This window comes from Jaculus jaculus, chromosome 2, assembly GCF_020740685.1.
Source record: "Jaculus jaculus isolate mJacJac1 chromosome 2, mJacJac1.mat.Y.cur, whole genome shotgun sequence".
NCBI lineage: Eukaryota > Metazoa > Chordata > Mammalia > Rodentia > Dipodidae > Jaculus > Jaculus jaculus.
The window spans coordinates 121,243,446-121,262,415 of record NC_059103.1 but is presented as its reverse complement, the minus strand read 5'-3'; the positions used below and the strand labels follow the sequence as shown (position 1 = coordinate 121,262,415).

Genomic DNA, 18,970 nt, shown 5'->3' with positions numbered 1-18,970 from the left:
TTGAGTTATGAAGTCAGGAAAGGATGGAGAGAGGGGAGATGAAGTTTGGACAAGAAAGTAAGTTTATGGGTTGGAGGTGTGCAAAGAAATATGGAGACTATTGTAGCACGGAAATGTAGTTAAATAGATTTTTGTGACTGTAGACGAGTGAAGAATAGATGAGAAGGTCTATTTTGGTGGGATAGAGGTTTTAATTACAGTATATTAATAATGCATAAAATTTCAGGTGTTAATATCAATATGCAATTAGAGTGGCTAGACTATTATGGTACTGAAACCCATATACAAGAAATGAAATACAGAACAACACCAATAATAAAAAGAACAAAGGAACTTCAAAAGCTAAAATAGTAAACCTAAAAACAAAGTGAAATGATACATGAGACCTTTACCACATCTGCTGGGGCCCAGGAGATGTTGCAGAATCTCCAACACGAATACTGCTCTTACTGCTAGCCTGACAAACAGCTCCAGGGCAATGGTGATAAACATGGTGATCAATCAGTCAAAATCTATCAAAGCAGAAATCCGGAGTCTACAGAAAATTCAACACTAAATCAGACTGCCAACAGGACTGCCATGACTTAGGGAACATTGCAGAAGAGGAGGCAGAAAGATTGTAAGAGCCACAGACACACAGTGGATAGTAATACCCTGAGGCATGTCTCCTCCACCACCACTACCACAATGCTACCTCACAAGGACTAACTGAGGCCTTCATGACTCCACAGTGAATACCATAAACCCACTGCAGAGGGCCCACAGGGTAATGGGCTAAAACAATGTGGAAGTCTTACCCACCTTTGTAACTTATGTGCTGGCTAGAGATGCTTAGCTCCCCTGCAATTGTCTCTGTGGAGAGGTTGGGGTGTGACTACTTCTGATAGCAGAGAACAGATCAGGGGTTCCGGCCCCAGGCTCATATAGGTCCAAGAGAGCACTTCCCTGGTGCTTTGCTTTCTCTGGACAGTGTCCTTTTCTCTGGATCCCTTTGTTCTCCCCTAGTTTTCTGTCCCATTTCCTCGAAGCCAGTGGACATTACACAAGGCTATTCCACTTCCGAAGCAACAGCAGCCTCTTGCAACATGGGCTGCATGAACAAGTGCATGGGAGTTGCAGCTTCTAGAGGAGTGAAAGGGACACTGGCCTGGGACTCAGAAGGTTGGGGTGAGTCATGAATATGTGTCTCTGGGGCCACCAGATTGGTTCATGAAAAACAGATGGCTTAGACAATAGCTATAAGACCACAGAGGCCTAGCTTCTCCTCCTGTCACCTGGATTCATGGAAGTCCTCCCAGTGTTCTGAGCCCACAGCAAAGGCCCGGCTACACTACTTCTTGGGTGCACATGATTGCTAGAACAGTTGGCCTCCTCTAGAAGAAAAAACAACAATAAACTGTGGAGATGATGGGCTGGTGAGGGATCCCATGGGACTTAAGTCAAAATGACCCATTTTATCAGCTTTGGCGCTAGTGGCAATGGGCCTCAGCATAGCTCAAAACCTCCCCTTGGCCATCCACTTATTGAAATCAGCCAGCCAGGTTCTGCTAAGATGAATGACAAGGACCAGCATTAAAATGTTCATGTCACACACCTCAAGGGCAGTGATCTGGCTGCACTGATAGGCCACTGGGCTCACGCTGCGGCGCTCTGGCACGGGCCGATGGTTATCATTCCCCCAGCTCCACATCTGGTGGTATCACTTTGGAAGTTTGAAATCAGCTACAGTGGGGATATTCATAACATAGAAACACACAAATACCACAAGTCAATGCTTTTGAATTTTCCAGAAAGTTGGTTGTAAAACATTTGCACACATATCCGTTTCCCTCCAACAGAAAAAGAAGGAATGTGGAACTGACTCCTTATTTTGCTGCTTTGAGTTCTCTACTAAGCCCTCTTACTCTTCATAATCAAGAAAACATGTAGTATTAGAAAGTTGTAGCACCCGAGGCACTGTATGTGGAAATAATCCTGTTTTGTGCTTTTAATCTCAGAGCCAGGCTGTGTTGACTTTAGGGATCCAATTACATGTAAAGGTGCTAAATTTTTAGCTGACTTACATAGGGCATAAGGCCACAATTTTTTTTGCATATTCATGACACCAAACACTCAAAGGTTTACTTATTTGAAGACAAAAACAGAGTAATGGCCATGATTTAATTTATCTGTGTACCTTGAGTAGAATGAATTATCGAGGAAGAATGAATATGTTTTCCTTGGTCATGACCCATTGGAGAGTGCAGTGGGGAAGTGTACCTTACAGACTTTGAGCACATATGCAGCCATGTAGATGTTTGACTTGCTTTCCTACAGCATGTCTGCCTTTACTTACCAAGAGTGACCTTGTGGTGTCTGAGAGAAGTGCAGCTCCCACCTCCCTGTTGAGATACATCACTGCTGTCCTACTAGAACCTACTGGGAGAACACTGCTCTGTCACCAGGAGCCTTCTTAGTCTTTAAGCTGCACTGCTGTCTGTTAGAGAAGTTAAGGGTGCTGTCCCCAAATTTCTGTCCTCTTTCCTCAACTGGGCACTCAAACGCCTCTCAGTAGTTCAGTTTGAGGATTGGCTACCCCCATGCTACCCATTCTGTTGACATTAACAAGCTCAAAAAAAAATGAGTTCTATGAAGGGGGAGGGCTAAGTGATATCAAAGCAGAGAGGTGGAGCACTGGGGCTGGAAAGGCTTAAGTGGGGAAAAGATTAAGGAGAGGAGGGAAGATGGCAAATCAAATCTAAACGTGCATGAAAGAGTCATATGAAACTTGTTCCTTTGTTAACTAATTAAAACTAATTTAAAAAAGAGTTTGAGCCTGACATGGTGGAACTCGCCTTTAATCGCAGCACTCGGGAGGCCAAAGTAGGAGGATCATTGTGAGTTCGAGGCCACCCTGAGACCAAATAGTGAATTCCAGATCAGCCTGAGCTAGAGTGAAACCCTACCTCAAAAAACAAAAACAAACAAACAAACAAAAAAAAAAAAAAAGAGTTTAAACAAAAGTGCCTTGCATGGGTAAACAATACTATTCCCAGAAGCCATAGATCATAGGAGAATTCTAGTGTCAGGGGAAGAAAATCTTTCGGTAAGTTGTTGGTCAAGAGAGGCCCTATATGTCCCCCAAACAATACAGGTTATTGCCAAGGTTCTTGGTTGCCCACCAGAACTAGATGGTAAGGTCCTATTGCTGAAAACACCACAGGCTTTGTTTGCAGGACACTGAGAAATCAGGCTTGAGCTGAGCTGGAAGCCTCCTCACTGTTGACCAGCTATCATAGTGCTTAAAAGATGCTGGAGGAGAAAAGCCATCAACAGTCTCACCCAGCAGTGGTCCTTTTGAGCTATACCACTGAACAGCCAGGCATGATTAGCTCACTGGTACAGGTACAATACTGGAATAACCAACTGCTCTCAGGTTGAATTTAGGCCTCCTTCACAGAAGAGAGTTCACAACTGATACTGAAAACCTAGTCAAAAGCCTATAGCTTGGGAGATCATAGATCTTAGAGGGAAGCTGCTACCATTGGTTGACTAAATGAGTATGTGGTGCCTATCAAACTTCCCTCTAAATATTCATGTTTATGCCCACAGATTAGTTCTACAATCACCTTTGATCAGAGTTGCTTTCTTTGACTTTCTCTTCTTTCTGTCTGTTTTTCAGAAAGCAGGGACTATGAGAGAGACTCAAAATCTTCAAGTGCTGAGAACAGGTGACAGGTGCTCAATGCTAAATGAGATGTTTTTGTCACTCCCTCCAAAGCTCAAGGAACATTAGGGTTGAGGGAGTGTGGTGGAACAGAACGTTAATCCCAGCACTGGGGAGACAGAGACAGGAGGAGTTACAAGAGGATCGCCATAGCTTGCTTGCCTGTAAATCTAGCCTAACTGGTGAGTTCCAAGCCAATGAGAGATCCCACCTCAAAAAGAGGTGGATGTTGTACCTGAAGCACAGCACCCAAAGTTATTCTGTATCCTTCACACATACATTCATGCACTCCCACAAGCACATGTGCTCCCACACACATATAAACACGCATGTACACACATGCACACCACACATATACACAAATTAGATGTGTTCTATTGTGTGTATTTGTGTTACTGAAGATTGAACTCACAGCCTTACATATGCTAAGCAAGCACTGTACCTCTGAGCTACATCCCGAGCCACAACAGAGATGCTCTTTCAGGAAAATGAAACCACTGACTTTTACTTATTATGTCCAGGACCTCATTCCTAGTTATAATATATAGATGTGCTAGGTGAAAACTGCAGATGATGCTACAATATGTACATTCTGGAAGCCAAACAGGATAAGGATGCTGCATGAATGCTCTGTACTTTATAAACCCAAGCACAATTGCTTGATCATCAATCACTGTGACTTTGGTATGTGCCTCTCTGCACTCGGAAAACTTGCTAATCACAGAAAGTTCAAAACCAGCTGCTGCTCAGGCCTAATGCGAGCACTTGCCAGAGAACAAAAGTACAATCTGATTTTGCAACCTCCGGAGCCAAGAAATTGGATTTGGCCCAGTGTTTGTTGGACTGTTTCAGACTTTTAGGGGGTTTTCTCCCCTCTGTGATGAACATCTCAACCTAATCAAACATCTCAAACCTCTTGTTTTTTTTTTTTTTTTAAATCAACAAACCAATTTTTAAAAAATGCTTTGAGTTTTGAAACAATGTGCGCTCAGCCATCTTGTCAGCACAAAGGCAGGGCCTTCTTCACCTCGGAGCAAAACTTTACCTTCCTTGCATACTATTTTTGTAAGTAATGCTGCCACCTAGCGGTCTCTAGAGGAATCACCGCTCTAATAGGTAGAAGCTTTGGGTAGGTTTGAGTAGGATTCAGAGCATGTGAATGGATTTGAGTGATACTTTACATACAGAGTTACTTTTCAAAAATGACTTTCCCACAGATAGGCGTTTTGTGGGTTTTCTTTTTTGTTGTTCTTTTTTATTTATTTGAGAGTGATAAAGAGAGAGAGAGAAAGAGGGACAGAGAGAGAATGAGCGCGCCAGGGCTTCCAGCCACTGCAAACGAACTCCAGACGCGTGTGCCCCCTTGTGCATATGGCTAACGTGGGTCCTGGGGAATCGAGCCTCGAACCAGGGTCCTTAGGCTTCACAGGCAAGCACTTAACTGCTAAGCCATCTCTCCAGCCCCCCCCCCCCCTTTATTGAGGCAGAGTCTCACTCTAGCCAAGGCTGAACTTGAACTCATTCTGTAGCCCAAACTGGCCTCAAATCCAACCTCAGCCTCCCAAGTGCTGGGAGTAAGGGAATGTGCCACCAAACCTGGCTCAGGTAGAGGTCTTGAAGCAAACAATAGGCTGCTGAAATCAACTCAGTCAAGATGAACATTATAGCCAAAGTCAGGGTTTGTGTGTGTCTCTGCTCATGCAATTGTATGCATCAAGCATTAAACATTCTTTAGCATCTCAGGCATTCCTCAGTCAACTGTTTAGAAGCAAATAAAAGTAGGGAAATGATGGCAAAAAATAGAATGCTTCGAGCTGAAGAGATGGCTTAGTGGCTAAGCACTTGCCGGTGAAGCCTAAGGACTCAGTTTGAAGCTCCCTTCCCCAGGACCCATGTAAACCAGATGCACAAGGTGGTGCATGCATCTGGAGTCTGTTTGCAGTGGCTGGAGGCCCTGATGTGTCCATTCTCTCTCCCTCTTTCTCTCTCTCTCTCTTTCTCCATCTGTTGCTCTCAAATAAATAAACAAAAATATTTTTAAAAATAGAATGCTTCCTTTGTAAAATTCCAGTGTATTTGTAATAAACACAAACAGAAGGCCCATGTGAGAAGTTTTAATGATTATGGAATAAAATCTCTATGATGTTGTTGTTGTTGGTGTCTTAAGACAGGTTCTAAAACAGGGTGGCTTAGAACCTCTCAAGTGCTGGTATTATAGACATATGACACCACACTTGGCAAAATATTTAGATTTCTAAAGTAGTTCATGTCTCATAGCACCTGGGAATATAATGAGAGGCAAATATCACTGTGACACAATTGAACAGTAGCAATAGGTATCTTCTTAGAAAAGTAATAAAAATGGTGTGTGAGGTCCATCTCAGAGAGGAACAGCTCTGTGACCAGAGGACTTGAGCAATCATGCAGATGGCCAGTGGACTCACATACTAGTCCAAAGCTGCTCTTGCATTTATTTTAAATGCTTGTGTTTCACACTTAATAATTCTAACTCGGGGCAAACCTGCAAGCCCACTGAGGAGGGCCCCAGCAGAATGGGGGTAGGGATAAGGGAAAGAATGGTACTGATATGTGATGTATCCATACTAAGTATGGCCATAATTAATAAAAAAAATTCGAATACTTGTTCAGTGGCATTTACCAAAAATTGAGCAAAGCACTTTCCAAATATATAAGTGCAACCCACACAAGTCTGAGATGGCGCTGCTGATGCTAATAGCACTGTTATTGTCAAGAGAGGAACTAGCAAGGGGAAATTAAGAAGATGAGGAAGAGCTGGAGCTGGAATACAAAAGGTTCAGGGGGTAAAACACTTGTTCACAGAATAGTCACTTTCTGTTTTCTAGCTGAGTTGAATGGCATGAGAAAAATATTCTCAAGTGTGCCACAGTGACATTTGCCTCTGATTATATTGCAAACTACTTTAAAAGTATAAAGACTTTGCCAAGTGTGGTAGTACATGCTCATAATCCAAGCATTTAGGAAGTAAGGGCAGGAAGACTAGAGGTTCAGTGCCAGCCTAGGTTACCTAATGCATGCAAGGCCAGCCTGGGCTACATTTAGACCCTGTTTCCAGACAGCAACAACAGCAATTTTACCCCATCAATCATTTAAAACTCTTACATGGACCCTCTGTTCAAAGCCTGTTGAATGCCTAGATTGGAAGATGCTTGGCCAGCTAGGCCAGGTCACTATTTTAGTGCTCTTTCATTGTTCAGTCTCTTTTTTTTTTTTTAAATTTTTTATTTATTTATTTGAGAGCGACAGACACAGAGAGAAAGACAGATAGAGGGAGAGAGAGAGAATGGGCGCGCCAGGGCTTCCAGCCTCTGCAAACGAACTCCAGACGCGTGCGCCCCCTTGTGCATCTGGCTAACGTGGGACCTGGGGAACCGAGCCTCAAACCGGGGTCCTTAGGCTTCACAGGCAAGCACTTAACCGCTAAGCCATCTCTCCAGCCCTGTTCAGTCTCTTAACAGAGAATTCTTCTTGCTATTGCCCCTGCTCTGCACTTAGGGGTTGCAAGTCGGTCTCTGTTGCAGTCAGGTTCATATTGCTGATAGAAATCACCCAACCAAGAGCAGCTTGTGGGGAAAAAAGGTTTATTTTGGCTTACAGCCTCGAGGGTGAAGCTCCATGATGGCATGAGCAGAGGGTGAACATCACCCCCTGGCCAACATAAGGTGGACAATAGGAATAGGAGAGTGTGCCAAGCACTCACAAGGTGAAACTGGCTATAAAACTCTTAAGCCTGCCCCCACCAATATACTTCCTCCTGGAGGCATTAGTACCCAAATCTCCATGAGCTGGGTTCCTAGCATTCAGAACACCTAAGTTTATGGGGGACACCTGAATCAAACCACCACAGTCTGCCACGCTTTTAGCAAAGCATCTGTGCATCACATGTTAAAGAGACAGTTTATCCAAATGAGCCTGGAAGGTGATATGAATAAGTACAGTGTCATTCAGGAAAGACCCCATAGCGTGCCATGTGAGCTGTGCTGGGCTTTAATATGCATTCATAGCACCAGGGAATTTCTTAAAAGGTGGGATGTAAGGATTTGCTTGGTTTCTGGGCTTTGGCAAAGCTAGGAACTAAACCCAGGTTCTTGTATTAGGCAAACACTCAACCACTGAGCAATATTCCCATCTCTCTTTTAGTTAAAAAAAAGTAAATAAGTAAAAAAAGAAGAAAAAAAAACACTTAAGATAAAGCGTAAGTTTTTCCATGCAGACCTTGAATTCTCTTTATAACTCAGGCTGGCCCTAAACTTGCAATCCTCCAGCCGCAGGCTTCCTAGTTGCTAGGATTATATAGGCTTGCACCACATGGCCCTTTTATTTATTTATTTACAATATTTTATTTATTTGCAAGCAGAGAGAGAGAGAGTATAGGCATGCCAGGGCCTCTTGCCACTGCAAAATCCAATGCATGTGCCACTTTGTGCATCTGCACCAGGCCCTTTTAAACTGGCTGTCAAGTAAAACTGATGACGCCAGTTTTTGACACACAACTGAAGGTCAAGGAATGAAGGTGTCAGTTTAATGAGTCTGGAGAGAAAATCTGCTTTGATTCCAAAATCAAGGAGAAACCCTTTCCCATAATTTTCTCATTTCCTCCAACTTTTTATGTATCTGATCACAAAAAAAAAAAAAAATCAGTCTGGGTATAAATCAAGTGATATATTTTTATGTCTAAAGGAAAGCATCTAAAATAGCTATTTTAGGAGAGGCTTCGAAAGACAGGACAGTTGGTAACGCACTTGCCGTGCAAACATGAAGACCTGAGTTCAGATCCTCACAACCCTGGATGCCAAGCGTGGTAGTGCTCACCCATAATACCAGCACTGTGGAGGAAGAGACCGGCTGAGCCCTGGAACAAGCTGCCTGGCTAGACCAGCGGGCTCAATGAGCTCTGGAGTAGGGGTGGGCGGGGGTAGGTCTTGTAAGTCAGGTAGACAGCGAATGAGGAAATCACTTGATGTCTACCTCTAACCTCCCAGTGACATGAATGTATATGCTGACACATTCATATGCACCACACCCACATATGAAACACACCAACACACATGCATGCACAGCACATACATATGAATGAAAACAAATAAGGTAACTATTTTTTTTTAAGTTTCCACTTGGTCCTTGTCTCAGCTCAAACTTTTTTTTCTTCTGGGGTTCCAAGGGTTCTTTTGAAATTCATATTACTACTCTGGATGATATTATAGAATACTGATTTGAAACTTCTATAATAGCCTGGAGATCAGAGTTACTCAGCCACCTGTACCATCTTGAAGCAGAAAAATATGAGGCTTCTTTGATCAGTGTATGCAAACTACAGAACTCTGGGTGTTAAAGAACTCAAATCAAATTTTAGGATTACTGTCAAATTAACTCCTTGGTCTGATGGCCCTATCTTAATAGAAGCCAATTTTAGGAATTTTCTGGATTTATTCATAGTTGTCTTTCATGCCCCTTTGTTCCTACACTGTTCTGGTGATTGTCAATATCACTCAGTTCTGTCCTGACAAGGGGTAGCAGCGTCTGAACATTTCTGCTTGCTGAGGGGAACACCGGCAGTAGAGTCTGATCTGGAGCCAACTGCTGTGAGACCATAGGTTTGGTCAGACCAGCAGGGCAATCCAAGGCTTGCATTGCTAATTCTGCCTCCTCCCCTCTGTTATCAACTCAGAAGCCATTCTGAATAAATTTCTTTTAATCCAATGTCTATCTCTATATCTGTTTCTTAGGAAACCCACTGACACACCCTGATTTCAAATATTTGGAGGGCCATAATATGGAAGACGTTATTTTACTTTATAATTATGAACTTTACTGAACAAGCAAATTGCATGTTGGGTCACATGTTACCCTTTTCTATGCCCTCTCTTCCATCCCCACTCCACTGAAGGCTTTCCTTAGTAGGGTTATTGGTATTCACTGTGGGTTTGTGAATGGATCCATCATCTTTGTGGGAGGGGAAGGGGGGACAATGCCTTAGGATACTACTGCCCACCCTGTAGCTCTTACAATCTTTCCACGCCCTGGAAGAGACTTTAGAATTCTTTCACGAGGCGTTAAGGGTTGAAGCACTGCAAAAATGGCTGCACTACAAGAGAGCTCACTTTCACACAAATAGGAAAGAACTTGCCTGGGAACATGTCACAGTGGTAGAGCGCTTTCTAATAGCTAGAACTGCCAAACAATGGCAGCAAGATCAACTTCTCATTTGCACCAACCAGAGAACTGCTTGCTGCATGGAGGCTATGTGGCACCGATGCCTACCCCCAAATCCATTCTGCAGCACCGAGGACATCCATGACTCTAGTTGACAAGCAAGACCAAGTTCTCCAGGAAGTCACCCCACAAGACTGAACCTCTGATTGTTCAGTGATGCACTGCACATGAAGTGACATGTCTACACTTCTTTACTCCCGGGGCAGCAGGCCGTTTTCTTTCCAAACAAACAACATGTAATGAATGAATTAAAACTGTAGGCTGATAGCCTCTTTGGTGGACTCAAAACCAAAGGTTCATATTCTGAAGTTAAATAGTCATAAAACACAACTCGCTATCTGATGTTCTAATGACTCTCCACCAGCACATAGTTCTCAAGGTGAATAATGGTCTCATATAACCAGAAAGATGCTCTTCCCTAAAGCTGTTCTCTCCTTCCTTTTATCCACACTCAGACAAGCCACAAAAGGCACATGCCACCCTCTTTGAAGATTCCCTTCATGGTTAGATTGTATAATCACAAAACTCAGATAGTAAAATGAGGAGGTAGGAGTGATTGGTAGAATAAAATACAGTGGGCTGTGGATGTGGCTCAGCAGGTAAGAGTGTTTGCTTTGCAATTATGAGAACAATTATGAATTCAAACTCAAGAACCCCTGTGCAAAGCCAGGCATAGCACACATGCCTGTAATCCCAACACTGAGTGGGACAGAGACAGAAGAATCACTGGGACTCCCTGGTCAGCCAGTCTAATGAAAAAACAGAGAGCTCCAAGTCCAGTAACAGACTCCATCTCAGAGAACTAAGGCTGAAGAGTAAGAGAGGACACTCGACATCTTTGTTTGTTCGCCACACATGTGCCCATGGGGCACAGGCATGCATCTGCACACAATCGTTCTTACACACCACACACACACACACACACACACACACACACACACACACACACACAAGCCATGAAGAAAAACCTGTGGCACAACCAGCTTGTGGATCTACACGAGGAAATATTTACTAGCTGTACAAGTACTTACTGAACACTTACGAAGGCTCCCTTGTGGGCGCTGGTGTATTTGAACACTCAGAAACTTGCTGAACCTTCCACTGAGAAATGCAGTCAAATCCACAATCACCAATAGTACTCCTACAGAGAGCACCTTAGCCTTAGTTGGCTGGTGCTGGGGGGTCCAGTAGTAGAGTGTTTACCAAGTCTATCCAAGGGCCTCAGTTTGATTCCCAGCACTGCCTTTGGGCCTCCAAACCTTTACCATTCTCTTCTCTTTCTACCCTCAAATCTCTGCAGCCTCTCTGACAGTCACTTTTAATCTGCATTTTCAACAAATATTTTATTATGCTAACAGGGCTCTGAAGCAAATTCATAAATTTTACAAGATGAATTATTTTGTTCTTAAAAGCAAGCTCAGCAATATTTGGGGGCTTTAGAAACTGATGAAGCAGATGACCTACGGGAGACAGGGGGAGTGGGAGGGCCTTGTTGGTATAAATAAACAGCAGTCTGGTGTACAAACCCCAGCCTGGACTCTGAAGTCTGAACTCCACCTCCAGGCAGAATGAGGCTCAGCTCGGCAGCTCTGCTCCTCCTGCTGGTCAGCAGCCTTCCTCCCACCCGCGGTGAGCACTCTCACTTATGCGTCCTCTCTCCTTTGAGCAGAAATGTCTTCAGCCATTTACAACTTTTCATCTAAAACTGGAGAAGAAGTGTGACTAGAAGGGTATTAAAACCACCCAGTTGCTTCTAGATTTCTAAGAGTAAGGTGCTTAGGGATTTAACCCTTAGAACATGGAAGCCTTTACATTGTAAGATATTTACTTTTAGAACAGGGAGACACTGAGATTTGACTGTTTGTGTGGCTTATATTTGGGTTGTTCCTGGTTTGTCTGTTTGTTTTTGGAGACCACTTACTGCTGAAATAATTCTTTATATGTATCTCTTCTTTCTTCTGCCTTTCTGTGATTCTCTTTCTCATCAAACCCTGGTCTCCTGCATTGAACATTCCCCATACAATTCCGCATGGGCAGACCTGACGTTGTAAGTTTGCTACGTTACCCTGGCACACTAGTACACATATCCTGCAAGGAAGTGGACTTTCCAGCCTCTGAGGAGGCAGCTACATGAGTAGAGAAAACCCTTGTTGAAGTGATAAAACTTCTTTGCGGCTAAAGGAATGAATTTATGTGCACAAATAAAACTGCTCATGTTCACAGGACAAATATTCTTAAAAGGCAGTTTTCCCTACATTTCAATTTTGCTTTCACTCTTCAAAACCTTTATTTCTTGCCTCTTCCAAGAAGCTTTCCTGTTGCTGATGACAAAGTGAGCAATTATGTTCTCTGTTCCCAGAATTAGTATAAAACTGGGGTACTGCTGTACCCACCTTCTTGTGACATTTCAGCTATTGTTCCCTTGTTGAGCCCACTGGTTGTGAAGGCCCTGTATTTATGTATGCATATCAAGTATGGTGATCGACACTGGAGACAGTTTGATGAATTGTTTGCTTGAAATAGGACCTCCCTCTCTCTCTCTCTCTCTTGCTCTCTCGGTCTCTCTATTGTGCCAGCTGGTCTGAAATTCAATATATAGCCCAAGATGGCCTTGGGCTCACTAAAATCCTTCCTCAGCCTCCTTAACCCTGGGATTGCAGGTATGAACCACCAACCACACCTAGTATAAATATCTTTTTCTTAAAAAAAAAAAACTTAAACTTTATTAAAATTTATGCACTAAGGGGACAGAGATGTAGCTTGGTTGGTAGAGTGACTGCCTAGCATGCATGAAGCCCTGGTTTGATTCCCCAGCATGGCATAAACCAGATGTAGTAGATACACCAAGAAATCCTGGCACTTAGAAGTTAGAGGCAGGGAGATCCAATGTTTAAGTTCATCCTTGGTTGCATAGTGACTTTGAGTCCAACCTGGGCTATATGAGGTCCTGTCTCAAAAGAATGTATGAATTTCTTAGTACTAGTAAATTTTATGGTTGAATGAAAATGGTCATGAGTTTTGTTACTGGTTTTGTCTGGCAATGACTTATGATTAAGATGGAGGACCAACATGTTGAAGACAAACAACAAAAGCATCTTTTATGCATTTTCTTAAAACTAGAGGCAGGAGGTGGTGGGAGTATAAGAGAAAGAACTCTGCAGCTTGTTTTTGCTTCTGTGACTGTATAATGGGGTCATGCCTTCTGTTTGTGCTGGAAGTGGGGTGCAATTGACTTCATAGTGCATTAATTACCATTTAGTTGTATGTCCCTAAAACTGTAGTTATCAAATTTTATTATAGAGACAATTGCCTGAGTGCCAAGTGTTAATGAGTGTTATTTTATTAACAGTGGTAAAATATGCTTCTAATTACTTTGGTAAATCTGTGGTTGGAATATGTATGTATGTATGCATTGCTGAAGTAAATACCAAGCAAAACAAAAAGGTGTTTTAGAAGTCCAGTTACCTTGGAGTTTATTTAAGTTAAGAGGATGAGGTTATAATGTTTTAATTCAATGCGTATTTAATTGCTTAAATAATAATTGTGACAAACAGCAGAAAGAATGTTGCACTTGTGATCCTAGAAAACCAACGTGGTGGGTTGCACATAATTAAAAAAATGTCTCACGTTTTGAAATACTGAAATGGGCCATACAGAAAGGCAGGCCTGTATGTGGGCTTAAGAACACAGTTTAGAAAAAAAAAAAAAAAAAAACACTGAAAATATACAATTTCTTTAAAATCACTCAGCATTGAAAGCAACATTGACCTTCCAAACTAATTTTATACAACTTCTATTCAGTACCTTTACTTAAATACAAAAGCAAAGGGAAAGACTCCTCTCCTCTACTTTTGATAACCACACAGTAAACTTAGATGAGTTTCCCCTTGGAACTTACACAGGAGTGTTTTTTTTTTTTTTTTTTTTTTTTTAGGCAAGTCAAACAGGCAGGCCTTTAAAAAAAAGTGTGAGAGAGTGTGAGGGATAGATAGAGACAGAATTGGCACGCCAGAGCCTCCAGCCACTGCAAATGAACTCCAGACACATGCCCCCCCTTGTACACATCTGCGACCTTGCATGCTTGTATATGTCACTGTGCATCTGGCTTACGTGGGACCTGGAGAGTCAAACATGAGTCCTTAGGCTTCACAGGCAAGTGCCTTAGCTGCTAAGCCATCTCTCCAGCTCAGGAGTAGCATTTTTGATATGTTAATTAAAAGAGAGCAGGCTTGGCCTTTTTATACTGCTGTCACCAGTGTTAACATTCTATGGAATCTCGGAAGAGTCATATTCTCTGTGGCTGGTACAGCACAAGCCAAAGCCCCCAATGTGCCAGCCTCAGACTGCTCCAGCTTACTTTGTGCCTTGATTTGTGCATCTCCTTCATGTCGGTCTCCAGTACCATAACCCCACCTCATTTCTATGAGAATGGTGAACCTTGTCTACATGTAATTTTAAATCCAGCTCACAGCCATTTTCAAATTATGTGTCTACTGTTTCTACAGACACTTGAATTAGACCTAAATTACCAAGTTCACAGTCTGAGGAATCCACGCAGAAGACAAACTATACTGCTGTATAATGTCTAAGTCATTTTGCTGTCAGATCTTCCCATTAATCCTCGCTCTAGGAAACTACATTTTTATTGTCTTAGATACCAGATGGAAAGTCTCCCTGATGGGATATGCTGTTGCATATCTTCACTGTGGGCTGAGGGAACTTGAAGAGCTGTGACTTCCTGTGGTTGTGGAAGATGAGAATGGCCTTGACCATGGCTGGGCTGACCTGATGGGGTGGGCACTGAGGGCCTGCTGAGGTGGGAGTGCTAGCCTCCTAGTGCTAGGATTTTAGAAAATTATGCATTTTCAAAGCTGTGGTTGAAAATGTGTCTTTCTACACAATCGGATGGCAAATAGGTGGCAGCACTTCCTTGAGGATTTTAATGCCTCAAAATATTGGGAGGTGTGCTCTCGGTCTAAGTTTTATGCCAAAGAGGTTCCAAGTAGCTTATTTTGTGTTGACAGGCATTCTGGAGACCAATTACACAGACTTGAAGTGTAAATGTCTTCGAACAACATCAGTCTTGATCCCTCTATCTTTCGTTGAACGGATTGAAGTTATACCTCCTGGGAATGGTTGCCCAAACAAAGAAGTCATGTAAGTTGCAAGAAAAAAATATGACTATTTTTTATCGCAATGAAAATAATGTGAAATATACATACAACAAGAATCTCAAAGAGATTTGCTTAGATGTTGCTTAAAAACTCAAATTAATAGCGAGAGTTTGTAGTACTTAAGTGTGCTTTTTGCAGCAGTCCTGAACTAAGTGCTTTACCTTCACTCACTCATTTCATTTCCTAATCTATTCCACTGAGGCATGTCTAATGCTGTTCCAGATGCAGAAACTGAGAGGCTCAGGGGCTGACTCAGTGCCCCAACCAGGCCATTACGCAGGGATGGAGGGAGGGCTCGGCCATAGGTTCCTAGTCTACAGCCTCTGCTTTACAAGTCCTTGAAGCCTGCAGTTGACAGAGCACCTTTTTCAGGGGCTAGAACTTTGCTTTTTATTAGTAGCCTTTCCTATGGTCTTCCTCTTTCCTTCTATTTTCCTTTTCTCTTTCTGCCTCTCCTTTCCCTTTCTCTTCCTCCCGCAGCTTTCAAGGGCTGAGCCACACTCCCAGCCCCATGAAATCTTTTAGGTTTGGACCATTGCAAAGTAGCTGCTTCTTTGTTCCACTTTGATCCTAATGCTTTTTGAACCAGTTGTATTCAACTTATAAAATAGAAATATACACAACATATCAAATATACATATTAAAGGTTCATTAAAATGGCATTATACTTTTATTAATGTTTTCAAAGTTCTACCTTAACCACAACTACTATCCTCACACTCAACAATAAAGCCTACTCATGCTATCCCTGGGAGCAAGTCTGTCAACTAGCTGAATGAAACAATAAGGACTCCTTTTCTTTGTAGAATTTTACTGTCATGTCTTATATCTCTCACCTCTCAACTAAGGACAGCAATGCACCCTAATTTCATCTCCTAAGGGCAGTGATGAGCCTAATTTTCTCTACTTTCTTTTTTTTTAATTATAAAAGAGACAGAAACAGACACACACACAGAGAGAGAGAGAGAGAGAGAGAGAGAGAGAGAGAGAATGGGTACACCAGGCTCTCTAGCCATTGCAAACAAATTCTAGATGTAGGTACCACTTTGTGCATCTGGCTTTATGTGGGTACTGGGGAATCAAATCCAGGCTATAAGGCTTTGCAAACAAGCTCCTTAGCCCCTGAGCCCTTTCTTTCTTTTTTGAAAGAGTTATTTACTTGCACATGTTGGGGGTGATAGTGGTGCCAGGGCCTCTTGCCACTGCAAACAAATGCCAGATTCTTGTGCCACATTTTGTGGCTGGCTTATATAGGTGACTTGGGATTTAACCTCAGACAAGGAGGCTTTGCAAGCAAATACCTTTCACCACTGAGCCATCTTTCCAACCTCCTCTGCTTTCTTTTTATTAATTGTTTTGAAATGTTGAAAATTTGATTAAATATCGTCCTTGTCATAATTGTGGTTCTGAAGTTTAGCCAAATATAGAAATAAAATCTATCAATTATTATGAGAATTTCATACTAGCCAAAGGTAGAAATAACAGATGGTTATAAATATACTTTAACATCATGAATTCAGAAACCAAATCAGAAGATACCACCCAAGAGCTATCTTTCTGTGACTTCTGACTACTCTAAGATTCACCTACAAAGGTGGAAGTTCAAACTTAGATGCATGAACCCTTGCTCTTCATGGATTTATAATCAAGATAACTTACACATCAAGAATTGTGCTTTGTTTGAGTTTTGTTTGAGGCCAGGCTAGCAGTGAGTAGTGTCCCAAATTTCTATTGCTTGAGAGACTTTGTTTTTCCATTACAAGGAAAGCCCTTGAGATCATATCTGGACCTTGGTAACTATTCAGGTCCTGCACCTGGAAAGCAGTTGCTAAAAGTGTGCGTTCTGGAACCAGATACCCTTCCTTTGAACCCTGCTGCACTGTGCATTTGTTGTGCAATCTTAGACAATATATTTGAGCTCTCTAAGCCTCAAGTTCCTCGTCAGAATGTGAGGAAGTACTAGCTTCTTTAATATAGATATTTGGGAGATGAACTAAAACAATCCATGCTACCTGCTAAGCATAATCTAGAACAAATGATTAGCATTTTATTTGACTAACAGTCATTAACTATCATTGTTGCTTAATTTCTTATAGTAAGAAAAGCCTTACTAACTGGCGGTTTGACAAAATGTTCCTGAGAGCAATCAGCTTTGCACACAGCTTATTTCTTTTTTGTAACATATATTTTTAATCAATGGAAACTTCCATAATTATAGACAATAAACCATGGTAATTCCTTCCCTCCCCCCACTTTCCCCTGTGAAACTCCAATTTCCATCATACCCCCACTCCCCTCTCAAATCAGTCTCTCTTTTATTTTGATGTCATCATCTTTTCCTCCTATTATGACGGTCTTCACACAGCTTACTGCTATTAAAATTCATTAACGTTTTTTCAGATGAAATGTCCTTAAGATAGTATTTTCTAGAGCCGGGTGTGGCGATGCACGCCTTTAATCCCAGCACTTGGGAGGCAGAGGTAAGAGGATCACTGTGAGTTCAAGGACACCCTGAAACTACATAGTGAATTCCAGGTCAGTCTGGGCTAGAGTGAGACCCTACCTCAAAAAAAGATAGCATTTTCTATACTGTATTTCATTTTCCCAAGCTCAATGGACAAACACTATTTCATATTGAGATTTAACTTTAGAAATGACCAACCTTGGAGTCAGTTATTTGTTTCTTTTCCAACTCATGTAAAAGTTATTGACAAAGCATTCATCTCTGGGCTTGGAAGATAGTTAAAGGCACTTGCTTATAAAGCCTGAAAACCTGGCTTCAATTCCCCAGTATGCATGTAAAGCCAGATGCACAAAGTGGTGTATGAATCTGGAGTTCATTTACAGTGGCAAGAGTCCCTAGTGAGCCCATTCTCTCCCCACCCTCCACCATCTCTGTCCTCTTTCTCACTCCCCTAGCAAATAAATTAAAATTTAAAAAACAAACAGTAACCTCTGACACGTGAGATAAGTTAATTTTGAATTCCACCAGTTCTCACCTACAAATCCACAAATAGTTGCTTGTTATCTGGCTCTTTAGGCCTCATGCTACAAATATACTATTCCAGATCCCAAACGACCCCTCTCCAATTTCATTTCAGCTAGGAATAATTATTTTATACTCAACTATTTTCTTCATATATATAATGTGTGTGTGTGTGTGTGTGTGTGTGTGGCTGGGCATGACTCAATGGTTAAAGAGGCTTGCTCAACAAGCCTGCCCACCTGAGTGCAGCTCTTCAGCACCCTTGTAAAGCCAGAGACCCAAAATGCTGCATGTATTGGTAATCCTGGTGCACCTCTAGCAATGGAAGAAGAAGCCAGGAGAATTGTGATGTCCATGGAGCCACCTAGACTGGTGCTCCCAGGAGCAAAATGTCCATGCACAAGAGAGACCTTGTCTCAATCAAGGTGGAAGGAGAGAACTAATGTTGCAACATTGTCTTCTGCCCTCCACATGTGCACCATGACATGCACATACCCATACACACACACACACACACACACACACGTTCGCACACGTGTGCAAGCACACACACAAATACAGTATTAACTAAAATGTAACACTGTCTTGGTTTTACTTTTGTTTATTTCTCCCCAGAATCTGGACAAAGAATAAGTCAGCTATATGCTTAAGTCCTCAAGCCAAATGGGTTCAAAAAGTAATCAGGCGTTTAAGGAGGTAAGTCACAGATTCCTGCTGCGCTGAAAGAGTCCCCCTTCCCTAGTCAGTCAAACTGGGGACCATTTTAAATTGATGAAAGGTCTAGAACACTTGCCTTTTGCTACTACTACCTAGTTGCTAGGATATGGCTGACTCATTCCAGCAGTTCAGCAC

At 42.2% G+C, this 18,970-nt stretch overlaps 1 protein-coding gene and 1 pseudogene across 2 annotated transcripts in view; one reads left to right on the top strand and one right to left on the bottom strand.

Moving 5' to 3' along the window:
* The window catches only part of Cxcl13 (C-X-C motif chemokine ligand 13), a 181,674-nt gene that overhangs the window by 161,843 nt on the left and 861 nt on the right, over window positions 1-18,970 (top strand). The window contains exons 1-3 of one of the 2 annotated variants that reach the window (XM_004653370.2): window positions 11,495-11,587; window positions 14,983-15,115; window positions 18,734-18,814. In XM_004653370.2, coding sequence (XP_004653427.2) covers window positions 11,527-11,587; window positions 14,983-15,115; window positions 18,734-18,814 — 275 coding nt within the window. In that variant the 5' untranslated portion in view covers window positions 11,495-11,526. Of the gene's footprint in view, window positions 1-11,494; window positions 11,588-14,982; window positions 15,116-18,733; window positions 18,815-18,970 lie in introns of those variants that run through there. The other variant, XM_045144233.1, reaches the window with a different exon arrangement.
* Window positions 14,168-14,731, bottom strand: LOC105943744 (annotated as a pseudogene).